The sequence below is a fragment of the Python bivittatus genome, unplaced genomic scaffold (genome assembly GCF_059951505.1).
Source record: "Python bivittatus isolate LINGU-HERP-01145 unplaced genomic scaffold, Pbiv_v1 ctg000840_np1212, whole genome shotgun sequence".
Taxonomy (NCBI): domain Eukaryota; kingdom Metazoa; phylum Chordata; class Lepidosauria; order Squamata; family Pythonidae; genus Python; species Python bivittatus.
Genome location: NW_028277113.1, coordinates 31,413,770 through 31,426,375, shown reverse-complemented (window position 1 = coordinate 31,426,375; position 12,606 = coordinate 31,413,770). Strand labels below are relative to the sequence as shown.

Here is a 12,606-nt window from a genome sequence, read left to right as displayed (position 1 = left end):
GTCATGTGTCTTTTAAAAATAGGCTACTAAACTGAGAGAGTTCGGTCCTTGGTGCTCAGTTACACATGCAATACAGTAATTTTTATTCTTCATTATAAACATTAGGGTCTCCCTTTTATCTCATAGTTGGAACGTTAATTTAGCATTAAATTGCATTATCATCTCAGCGCAACCTACTTCTAGATGGATTTGTATGACAGCCCTTGATCACAAGATAGATATTATGTTATATTCCTTTGGCCATTAAGCACCAATTTTGTGCAGAAAAAAATATTGGCACAACAGTACTTAAAAAAGAAAAAGCTGCCAATCTAGGGAACAATGAAGTTCACATGTTATGCCATAATTTGGTTTGTTTACATTTACCTTAGTGTGATGTGTATAACCAACTGATTTGGTTTGTTTAATGTCATAGTTAATCATACTGTGGCTTAGCATACTGTGCAGTGGGCCTTATTTTGGAAAGGACGGAGCAGGGCATTTTTTTTTTTTTTTTTGGTAAATGGTGCTTTTTTGCACCTTTTGCTCACAATATTCACTTATACTGTAATAACGCATTAGTATTTAATAAAGTAAGCAGTCAGAGGATTATCAGAACAAAGAGCACCAATCCTGCAGAGCAAACAGGTCAGTCAATTTTGAATTGACATTGTATTTATTAAACTCAGACAACCCTATAGGAGCTGCAAACATCCAGAGGACTACCATACTGTACTAGCCTTTTCTGTAGGTTTGCTGCCACCTAGAGGTCGCCCAGATATTTGCAGCTCAGATCTAGTAGCCCTCATCACCGCATCACGTTCAGAAATTTTCTTTTCTCTGAGATAAACGCACTTTCTATTCCTTTATTGTGGGGAAATGCCGTTTTCTCTTGATTAAGCTTAACGAAGATTTCTTTGCATTGTATTATAAAGGGAGATTTGATTTTCGTTTCATCGAGAAACTAGTCACTAGAGAGCTATCAGAACTGGGCTGCAAAATTTCAGATCACCAATAATCTCTATGTGGTCGCTAGGGGTCGAAAACGACTTGATTGCACATAATCAATACATATCCCTTTGGTGACACTTAAAGGTCATCTGGATTTGTGCAGCCCTAATTCAATCACTCCACTCGAGTCGTGACAGAGAACTGCCACTTAAGCAGACTAGCACTTCCCAAAGTCGAGAGCCGAGTTCTGAAACAATGAAGGGCGCATAACTCCTCTTTCCCATTTACTTGAAGACTACAATTCCCAGGATGCATCTCAACAAAACTCGGTTGCGCGCTGTACGCGTGGAGTTACACCGGTCAAGCCACCTTCTTTTCGGCGACGTTGAAGCTTCTGACGCCTAACGCCCTTTTGCCATTTTTCTCCTTTCAGTGTACTCAAAATGTCACGCGCTGCTCCCTCTCGAGAGAAATCCCTCCCGATTGACCCTTTGCGTTTGGTCTCTACGTTCCCTCGCGCGTGACAAGCCCTGGACCGCGCGAGAGCCGGCGCCCGTGGCGATCCCCGACTAGCGAGCTGTCAACCAACGAGGGCAGGGAGGGAGAAGGGGGAGGGGGAGCGCGCGGAGGCGGCGTCTCCGTCGTCGCTCGCGCCCGCGCTGTTCCCCGCACGGCTGGCGCGCGGGTGCTCGAACTTCTCGGCCACTGCCCTCGTGCCCGCGCCAGAGCTGGCGTTGATCGCAGTGCGCTGGGGAGCGAGTGAGTCAGTTGTTACACAGAGGCAGGGAAGGGAGGCGGGAGAACGGGAACGCGGAGGTAGTGGGCGACCCGCGCGCTTTTGCGCCCGCGTGCTTGCGGGTCTACGAGGGAACGTGGAGGAAGTGGCGGCTGCGAGCCTTGCCGCCGCCGCTGCTGCAGGTCCTCCTCGGCAGGCTTCCCTCCTCCCTCCCGAGTGGAGCGTCCTCCCCCTGCCCGCCCTCTCCTTCCTCCTGGAGTGAGCGAACGTGTGAGCAGCGATGGCGGCCGCCGGAGCTCTGGCCAAGCACGAGCAGATCCTGGTGCTCGATCCGCCCACCGACCTAAAATTCAAAGGTAATAGAAATACCGATAGAGGAATGGAGAGCCGAGGGCGAGAAGGCCGGAAAGGAAAGCATTTGCCTCTCTGCGAGGTCCTTCCTGCGCGTAGGAGCCTGCGGAAGGGGGAAAGATTAGTGGGAGAGCCTCCAAAGCCCGAGGAGGCCTGGGCCAGTCGTTTCCCCCACACACCCCCTTCTGAGGCCTGGGAAGGAGGTTCGATTCGGGGGAACAGGACGAGGCGCCGCCGTCGCCATTTTGCTCTTCTCTGTCTTTACGCCACCCCCTCCCCGCTTCTCCCGCCCCAATTCCCGGTGGGTTTGCCGTAGTGAGCGGTAAAGGCGACGGCGACGGCGCTTGCTTCCCTCTCCTTTAAGTCGTCTCTGGTTGCTGATCTTCCTCAGTGGCTGCTCGAGGTCTGCCAGGGAAGGGGGGAGAGAGCCAACCGGTCGGCTGGACCTGCAGCGTCGGCCTTAAGACCTGGCAGGCGCTCCTTTGCTGCACCGCAGCACCCTCCGTCCCTGACCCCTGGGAAATTCGGCTGCTCGCCAGCCAGAGAGCCATGATGTTCCTCCTGCTACGAGGCGGCAGTGCCCCTGTCATAGGAATGAAATTAAGTCTTTCCTGATCGACTTTCCCCGCCCTTCCCTTCTGGCTAGGAGAGGCCCAAGTTGCGGATGGCCCTGGTTATGGACGGGGGTGATAACTCTGCACGCGTCCCGTATTTTCGGACGGTTTTTGCATTGGGGCTGGCGAAAGGATTGCCTCCTTCCATTCAGTACAGTATGTAGCTGTATGTAGCGCATGACCGCGGCTGTTTGTCCGTGAGGGTACGGCAGTAATAAAGTGGTGATATCTTGCACCAACACCCTTTGATGTGTCATGTATGTATTCAGTTCAGGGCGTTTTCCACTGCAACGCTTATGCTATTTTGCATTTCATAAATTACATTCGTATTATTATAGGTAGTAGAATTAAAGGCAGTTCCAGCTGGAGTTTGATGAACTCGTGTTTAAGATTCTGAGAACTTTATATGCCTTGGATGTTTGTTACATGCTTAGTAGATCCTGATTTGAAATAGGGCTGTTATATAATAGGTGGTAAAAAGTGTTACTTTCTGATTGGCTCCATTAGAACAGTAGTGATGGTTATAAAATTATAGTGTCATGTTAAAAATATTTCAGTAAGGTAAGATAACTAAAAACAAGCATATTTGTTCTTCTGGTAGGATTGTACACTATCTCTAATTAGTTCCAGATTCAATGGATCATTTTAAAATAAGATAATTGTACTTTTTAATAGAATGAATTAGGTGTAGGAAATGGACTTGAATGTATAATTCTTATAGCCCCTTTTCCATTAAATAATAACTCTAAAAAAAGCTTCAGTAATTCTTTAAAATTCTGAAATTCAAAAATTGATTGGTATGGGGCTTTAGGGGACCAAATTTTTAAACTATTAAAAACCTAAGCAGGAAAAGCATTCTGCTTAAAAGTGAAGTGAGTGTTGAGGAGGGATATGCAGGGCAAGATAAAAGTGCATTATTATTTTGCTGAATTATTATGGAATCTGCCTTTTAATTGTTTACAATTTGGAGAAAAAATAATGTATGTAAAATGGATAGGACTTCAGAGAAAGTTCTGAAGCTCTCATGAAAAATGAAAAACATGGATTTTAAAAACTCATTATGTGAAATTGGCCCAGGATTACATGCAGTTTTCCTACAAGGTTCATACAGCTCATGTTTTTATGAACATAAGCAAATATATTCATATTTTTTAACAGTCTGCTTACTAATACTTTTAGAAGAATCCATAGCATAAAACAAGGTGGTAGCATCATTCTTCTTTCTGAACATAGCTTAAATAATAGAACATACTACATGCTTTACATATCTGTGGTTCAATCATTGACATTTTTAGTGAAAGGAAACTGTGATGGGTTTGCTAGGAGTGGTCTTTGCCTGAAGAAGCTTGGCAGGATTACAATTTTAGTGTAGAGTACTGTCATACCTATAACAATATCCTAGCTGAAGAACAGTCTGGCTTTAGACCAGGAAGTTCTACCACAGACCAAGCGATAATTCTACAACATCTAGTGGAGAAATACACCTCTGGATCCAAAGGCTCTCTTTATGCAACTTTTGTAGATGGAAGGAGCTGCTATCTACTAACACAGATAAATTATTACTTCTCCTAATATATAAACTTCATAGCAATACCAACCTGAGAGTAAGATGTGGTCCCCAAGGGCAGATAACCAATTCAATTGCAACAGCATGAGGAGTAAAGCAAGGCTTCCATTACTTTTTAATTTTTACATATACTCAGTCACACAACACCTCAATAATAGCAATTTTCACCCATCAAAATTAGCTGGTAGGTATCTTTCATTTCTCCTGTATGCTGATGACATGGTTATTCTGTCATTATCTGTGGTAAGGATATGAAGAACCCTTAGATCCTTTGCTCAATATTATGAAAAAAATTGATGATGAATGACCAAAAAACAAAAGTTCTGACTTTTAACAAAAAACCTAAAATTCATAGTTGGTATATCAATGGCAATACAGTGGTACCTCTAGTTACGAACACCCCTCCTTACAAATTTTTCGAGATACGACCAGCTCCGGCCCCAAAAATTTACCTCAACATGCGAACTCCGCCTTGAGATATGAACCGGATCCGCGGCCATTTTCCCTGCTGCCACGCGGTCGCGGCTTCCTGTGGGCGAGATCACGGTAGCAAGGAGACGTTCGGTGAGGCTTGTGTGTTTTGTGGCGTTTGGAAGGTTTTTGAGGTTTAAAAATAAAATGCATATGTTTCAGAACTGTTTAGCTGTATTTACATTGAACCTTATGGGGAAATTTGCCTCGGGGTGCGACCAAATTCGGAGGGCGGAACGGATTAACCGTATTTACATTGAACCTTATGGGAAACTTTACCTTGACTTGAGACCAACTCAAGTTGCAACCAGAGTCACAGAACGGATTAAGTTCGTAACTAGAGGTACCACTGTAATACCGAGCAAGTCAAATGCTCGATATTATTCCTAGGTAGTTAATCTTTCATTCCTTGGGATGCAGGGACCCACACTTGGCTCACATATCAGGTTGCCCAGAGGAGTGCCACAGCTATACTATCCTTTTATCTCTCTAATGATGGCCATTATATTCCAGCTGGCCTAAAACATTTTGAGGCAAAAGCTATGGCAAACTGTTATATGGGTTTCAAGTGGGCCCTACACTAACCTAACTGCAGTTGAGAGTTTGCCCCTGTGACTCCCATGCCATAGAGCAGTGTTGTGATGGACTGGAATGGAGGAAGGGGGGTGAAAACGGTGCTCTCGTCTCCAGAGCAACGCTCTGGAGATAAGCGGAGAAAGCTGGCGCATCCCTAAACATTCCAGAAGATAGTAGAGAGTTGTGCCTGGGAACTACTGGTCAGTCTGAAAAGATTCTGTAAATAAGCGCTAGCTAATAAACCTTGCTGATTGAACCTACATGGTCTCCAGGAGTTCCTTGGGCTAGGCCTGACATCAATCTGGAGACGAGAGCACCGTTTTCACCCCCCTTCCTCCATTCCAGTCCATCACAAGTGTTGTCCAAACTTGGCCACTTTAAGATGAGTGGACTTCAACTCCCAGAATTCCCCAGCCAGCAACACTGCCATAGAGGGTGTTCAGCATGTCTTGTTGTACTGTAATTTCTATTTGAACCTGCGTGAGGTATTAATCCAGCCACTCATAAAGGAATTCCCAGGAAGAGATGACCAGTGGTACATCTTTTAGCAGACCATAAAAGCACTATCGCTCCTAATGTTGCCAAATTCTGTCTCACTGATATAAGAATGAGGCAACAAATACTGTCCAACAAAACTACATTTCTTTGAGACCTTTCAAACTCCTTTCCTCTCCTTCCTTTCTTCCTTTCTTCCTCTTTAACTCATACTTAATTGCCATCTTTAATTTATATTTTATGTGGCTATATACATATGTACACATATTCATCAATAATAAAGATCTATCTATCTATCTATCTATCTATCTATCTATCTATCTATCTATCTATCTATCTATCATACATAAGTTGCACTGAGTTCATGTTAAATGCTTTGGAGAGAGTATACTGAATTCTGTGCCAAAACAGCATAATAACTGGCCATATGCTGATGCTTCAGGTAGAAAAAATCATTCAAAATTTTTAAGATTTAGGTATAAGTGCTGCAGGTATCAAAATAATTTCTTGCTAAGATTGATAGCCTAGTCTTTAAGATTTCTGTAAACATTTAGGGATGATAAGCCAGGATTTGTGCTAAGAACTGAGTTATATCTCACTTTTATATATACATTTTACATGACAAATGAAGTTTTTTAAAGTATGTTTCCTCGAAAGTAAGATGACCCTAAATGTAAGATGAATTCCCAAAAGAAAGATAAGAAAAATCTGTCAGACTCCATTGCCATATTCTGAGCAAAGAGTGCAGACAATCCTCCCTTTTTAAACATACATTATTCAGGAAAAATAATTTACCTTTCAGATAACTATAGAAGTATAAAGGTTGCAGTTATAACTGAAATTATACTATGCAGTTTTTATCAATCATTATATTTGGTATGAAGTTCTGAATGCCTTCATGCAAAACTTGCAGGCCAGTCAAATCTTTTAAGTTAGGAAAGCTTCTTATCATTAGATGAGAAAGAACAATTATGTTTCTTGTAATGGTACTGTTATTTTGTAAGTTCTGTATTTTGCCCATTATATGTTTAGAACATAGTCTTGCCAGAATCTTGAATTTATATCCTAAAATAACCTTTTGAACTGTTTAAAATGTAAAATGTTGCAATACATAAGTTGTACTAATGACTGACCTTAAATAAATAAATAAAGCTAAACATTTGAAATAGTAAACTTGAAGAAAGTTCAGAAGTATCATCAATTTCTAAAATTTCAATAGGACAATAAATGAAAAAGTAGGACAGTTAGCTGAGCTCTCTCTTCTTTTTTGTTTACTTAAGATAAGTTGTTTATTGCATTTTTTTACTTTCTAAAAATATTTTAATAACTCTTAAAGCCCACCATATATTTTTAATATTAAATATTATTTAATAAATTTGAAACGCCAGTAGTAACAAATAATTGTTAATGAGACTGACCTAGTATAAGAATTTTAGATATTTAAAGTACTGTAATGGTTTTGTTAATTACAGTACTAACTTACATATATTAGCAAATTTTTTATTAAAAGACATATATTCTTCATTATACTTAATCAGTCAATAAAGGATATTCTTACAGGTTGTTAGTTTATGTGCTAATCTATAACTGTAATAAATATTTGTTTTATTGTTAGCTTGAACTTGAGATTTTCTGTGAACATTGAATATGTGTTCAGCAGTATAGCTCACAGTTGCTTGTGGTGTTACTAATGAAATGCACAACAGCAAATAGAGTTGGTTGCACAAGTGTAAAAAATAGTTTACCACTAAAAATAGAGATAGTCATGTAAGAGTAAAATAGCATAGTTGGAGCTGTGGGTACTGGAAAGATGTTGCAACCAAACCCCCTTCCAGCATACCCAGAAACTGCCTACTAGCCCCCATTAGATTTAGAGAGCTAAGGACTGGTTTTTACAGGAGCTACAAAAAGACCTCTCTTTTTCCATGCGGGCTTCTCTCTACACCTATCTATCTTACAGCTCCTGGGATGCCTTTGCAGGAATGATATTCTTGGTATACTTTCTTTTGCCAAAAAGTTAAGATTTGAGAGGAAAAAAATAGAATATTTGATTGCGTTGCTAAAATGCAAAAATTATTCATTACGTAACAAATGTATTAAAATTTTAATTTGATTGGGAAATTGATGTTAAGAATAAATAGACCCCTAACTGTCCATTATAAATACTTGCTTCAAAATGCCTAATAATACAGAAGAAAATAGAACTATATGCAATATGAGAAGCAGGTTTAAAGTATTAATTATTAAACATTTGGCAGTCCTGATGGAGAAGTCCATTAAATTGAATGATAGGTGGTAAATTGATATCTTGTGTCTAAAACCTTTACATCAATATATGTACATTTTACGTGTTTGCATCATCCAGCGGTAGGTGACAGTGTAATGAAAATAACCTAATTTATTTTGATTTGATAATAAACTAAACATATTAAACAGTGGTAGAATTAGAGGACTGAAAGGGACTTGAACTTATCCATTACATACCCTAGAAGATTTGCAGTACAATTCAGATTGTGCTTTTTGAAATTAAATCCCACTTTATTATTTACAGTTGTATATTGCTGTATTCCATAAGGACTCCTGGTTGTTCACAATGACAAAATATCAAAATATCCATAAAACAAAAACATAAAACCAGTAAAAGTATATAAAACAATAACCTACCCCAATGTTTGCAATGTTATAACTGTTGTTATTAAAGCAATTGTTATTAAAGGTCTTTTAATCTGTGATCTTGAAGTTGCAAGTGAATTACAATTCCGCTCTTAAATGCCTTAGGCTGAATGCACATAAGAACAGAGCTAAGTAGTTAACAGTTAACATGCTTCTTATGACTGTTGCTTTTAGTAATTGGTACACTGATAGATCTTTCAACTCATGGGTGTAATACACTGGATGAAATGAATGGGTTTAAGGCCATTTAGTAGTTGTAGTGAGTGGCTAGCTGGGGTGTTTGCATGCAGCTGGAGAAGTTTTGACTCTCTGGGCCATGACTTTTGGCCCCACCCTCTTCTGCTGGGGTGTATAGTGCAGCTTTTGGTTATGGGTTTAGTAGCACTTTACCGTTGCTACCACTGATCTTGCTGGGGGAAGTAAATGCTTTGACCAGGCTCCTCCTCATTTCTAGTTTGTGAGAGAGATGAGGCTCTTACAGCTTGAGCAACTTAACTCACCTGCAAACTTAGCATAATAATAATTATGATGCAACTCTGTATAGCATTACTTCCTGGTTCTAGCAACTTTGAGGTGTGTGGTCAGATAACAGCTGCTCAGTTGCCTTCTGAGGAGATGAAAACATAAGCATTGGTTTTAGCATTTAAGAATATTATTAAAAATAAGAAAAAGGAAAACAAAGGCCTGGGGTGGGGAGGGAATACTTCAAGCGTGGGGATGGCTAGCCCCATAGAGGCCTGCTGTCTTCAGCCCCAGATTCTTCATCTTCTTGGACTCTCCTTTTCTTCTTTTTTAGTAATGTTTTTTAAATTTTGGTGTTTTATGTATTTATATGTATTTATGGTTTTAATGTTTTGTGTGAGCCGCCCAGAGTCCCCCATTGGGGGGAGATGGGCAGGGGAGAAATTTAATAAAGAAATAAAAATAAATAAATAAATAAATAAATAAATAAGAACTTCCTTTTTGATTGGGTAACCAAATGCCTGAACAATTCCACTGGGATGAAATAAGGCATTTATTAAATACAGTATCTCAAATGCTGTGGGGAGAGCAGACACAGATTCAGATGGATGGAATCTGAGGCACAAATAACTTTAGGTGGAGCAAAACATACAAGACTTGAGTTAGCACATAAACGAATGATAGAAAAATTAGAGGCAAATTCCTTGAAATAGGTACCAATCACTTTCCATAATATCATAATTTTAAAGCAGATTAGCATATCTGAAAACAAAGTAATCTTCATGCAGATTTTGGCCTAGAACTTTTATTTTACGTTGGACAGTAGAGATTTTCTGTAACTTGCCTCTCCAGGTAGCTGGTCCTTACTTATTCCTTACTCCCACAGATTGCAACCTTCAACCAAAGCTTTAGAAGCACTTCCTTGTAGCTCCTGTTGACTCACTAGAGTTTGTGGATCATAAATTCAGCACCTTTTCTCACTTCAACCCAGAGACACCTAGCTTTGCTGGTACCATGGTTTCCAGGCAAATCAGCCCTGACTACCTCGAGTCTTTGCCTCTCCCTGCCTAAGGAGGCCTTGTTCTCTTCTCCCTGAAGATGTTCTTGGTTCCAAGTCACACCCTCACCTTTAGTCCTAGAGCAGTTCAGCTTCACTCCTACTGCAGTTCCTGCTGCCTGAACATTATTTAGCTGTCTCTACTGGAAACTAGCTCATTACGGCTATGTGACTATTTCCAATCTCCATTTTGCTTATATGTTTTCACACAGCCTTGCTTTCTCCCTCTTCCAGATTATTATTAATCTGCCTTTTTAATATATAACTCAAAGTGAACATACCTAATACTCCTGCCTCCTATTTACCCCACAATTACAACCCTGTGAGGTGGGTTGGGCTGAGAGAGAGTGTCTGGCCCAAAGTCACCCAGACGGCTTTCATGCCTAAGGGAGGCCTAGAACTCACAGTCTCCTGCTTTCTAGGCCAGCACTTTAACCACTACACCAAACTGGCTCCATCAGATGTTCTCTCTCTGGTGATATACCACTGATTCTTCCTTTGTCTTCAGACAACAGTTTTTGTCAGCAACCATGAGGATTAAGAGAACCTATTGGGCAAGCCAGGACAAGATTCTTCCTTGAGCTTGAATTTTGCAGTCAGTCTGAGTTCTCCTGCCTATTTGGGATTGAATATTGGCTGTATGTTTGAATGTGTAAATGGAAGGAGTTTCCCATGCCATGCCTCATTGAATGGGGATTTGCCCATTCAACACACAGTAGCATATTTTTGGTTTAAATTGTGGGATTTGGAAGCTAGAGCCCATGTTTGTATTTGCTGTTTTGAATACAAAATGCAGGAGAGAAAAAATTAAATTGCTAGAAAATTACAGAGAAAGTGATATTGCAATAGAAGTGTATAACTGGATATCATGTCACCTTCTGTTATCTCTATGTGGCAACAGTTGAAAGTGGAGTTGGCTGAAGCAAGTAATTTATGTTATGTATAACTTTGGATGATGACAGATTTTGAGATAGTTTTGTTTAACATTTAAAGATACATTAGAAATCTGAAGGCACAATATGCCCTTAATTTGATGTATTTGTTAGCATTAAAGATGGTTTACATGGCACTTACTAGTCCTGGTCAGCTCAGTATAATACTGCTCCATGTTTTGTATAGCTTCTAACATAATATATGCCCAAATAGTTATTTGGATGGTGAGCATGAATAAGTGTTCTAGGTTTTAAAATAAACTAATTTATCCATTAAGTAACATTTTTATAAAGTAGTTTTTTAAAAAAAAATTATAATGGAGAAAATTGCTACTACAGGAGCCATGTTATATTGATATTTGTTATGTAAAAGTACCTGAACCTGTGAAGCAAGAATAGGCCACATTTTGATGGATGGGTCCAACACTTAACATTTTTTGCTTGTCTGATGGTGTTGATGTAAAATGGGTGGGCCCAAGGTTTTGTAGGGTTTTTTGTTTGTTGGGGGAATTTTTTAAAGTCTACTTTAGGGTATATGCTACAGTTTTCGAATTTTTCCCATCGTAGAATGTCAGCAAACCATACTGTTGATAGCTGACAAAAAATGACTGATTAGGGACTTGAAAAAAGGGCCCCAGGGACTCCAGTTACCTATCCCAGATGTAAGCCTTAAGGTGTATCGTCAGATTCTAGTACATAAATTTGTGATAGTCAAAAGAACCATTTCCTTCTGGTATAGTTATTCATACCATAATAATACTTAAGTTTCTAAAATACACCATTACCATTGTAAAGCATCTTAATAAGAACAGCACAAAAATGTCCCCAGAAGTTTACAAGGACAAGGTTGAACAAGTTTCATTTTAAAAGTAGCTCTTTCTACATCTTTTTGTAAAGCATACAATATTGTTGTGGCATATGAATAAATTATAATAACTATCCAACAAAGGAGTAATGGAATAACATTCCCAATAAAAAATAGTTGTGGCTCAGATGTGTTGGTTTCTTTATGAATGTACATGTTTATACTATTAATCCAGGTTGATGAGTTTGCTTATTGTACAAGTTTCTGTTAACTCTTTTGTGGAATCACCTTAATTATAAAGGTTATGACATTACTTTTTTTAATTGCTTATGTGAGATATATGAAGATAAAAAAATAAACAATTGTAAATGTTATTTTAGACACTCATTTACATCTCTTTTCTAGTGTTTTCAATTATATATATATATATATATATATATATATATATATATTTGTGTGTGTGTGTGTGTATACACACACACACACACAAACAAACAAACAAACATATCTATTAGTTGTGAATCAAATGCCAAAAAAAGGTATGTTGAAACAGTGGGGCTGCATTAAAATGCTCCCTGTTTATCCATATGAAAAAAGGTAGCCAAAATTCCATAAATGTATTCACAGTCAGTTGTCTTCTCATTTTTCTACTCTTATCAGATAATATCTCAAAATAGACAATGGGCCAAGTTTTCTGCAACTATCCTTGAATAATCTTACTGGTTTTTTTCTACTTTTGGGCATTTTCCTATCTTGCACCTTGAAACATAAGATAAAAAGGTAAAGACTTCCTTGAATGAAGCATGACTACTGTACTGGTGACTTCATGGACATGATCATATAGTTTCCTTGGCAACAGCTCACTAAGAGTTTGTGTACGATTAAGTAAGTTATAAATGTGTGTGTGTGAGAGAGACACAGAGAGAGAGAAAGACAC

General features: G+C 39.2%; 1 protein-coding gene across 2 annotated transcripts in view; it reads left to right on the top strand.

Moving 5' to 3' along the window:
• The first annotated feature begins 1,545 nt into the window (after positions 1-1,545).
• Positions 1,546-12,606, top strand: part of VAPA (VAMP associated protein A) — a 49,014-nt gene continuing 37,953 nt past the window's right edge. The window contains exon 1 of one of the 2 annotated variants that reach the window (XM_088130939.1): positions 1,546-2,022. In XM_088130939.1, the coding sequence (XP_087987065.1) occupies positions 1,947-2,022 (76 nt within the window). In that variant the 5' untranslated portion in view covers positions 1,546-1,946. The remainder of the gene's footprint in view (positions 2,023-12,606) is intronic. The other variant, XM_088130938.1, reaches the window with a different exon arrangement.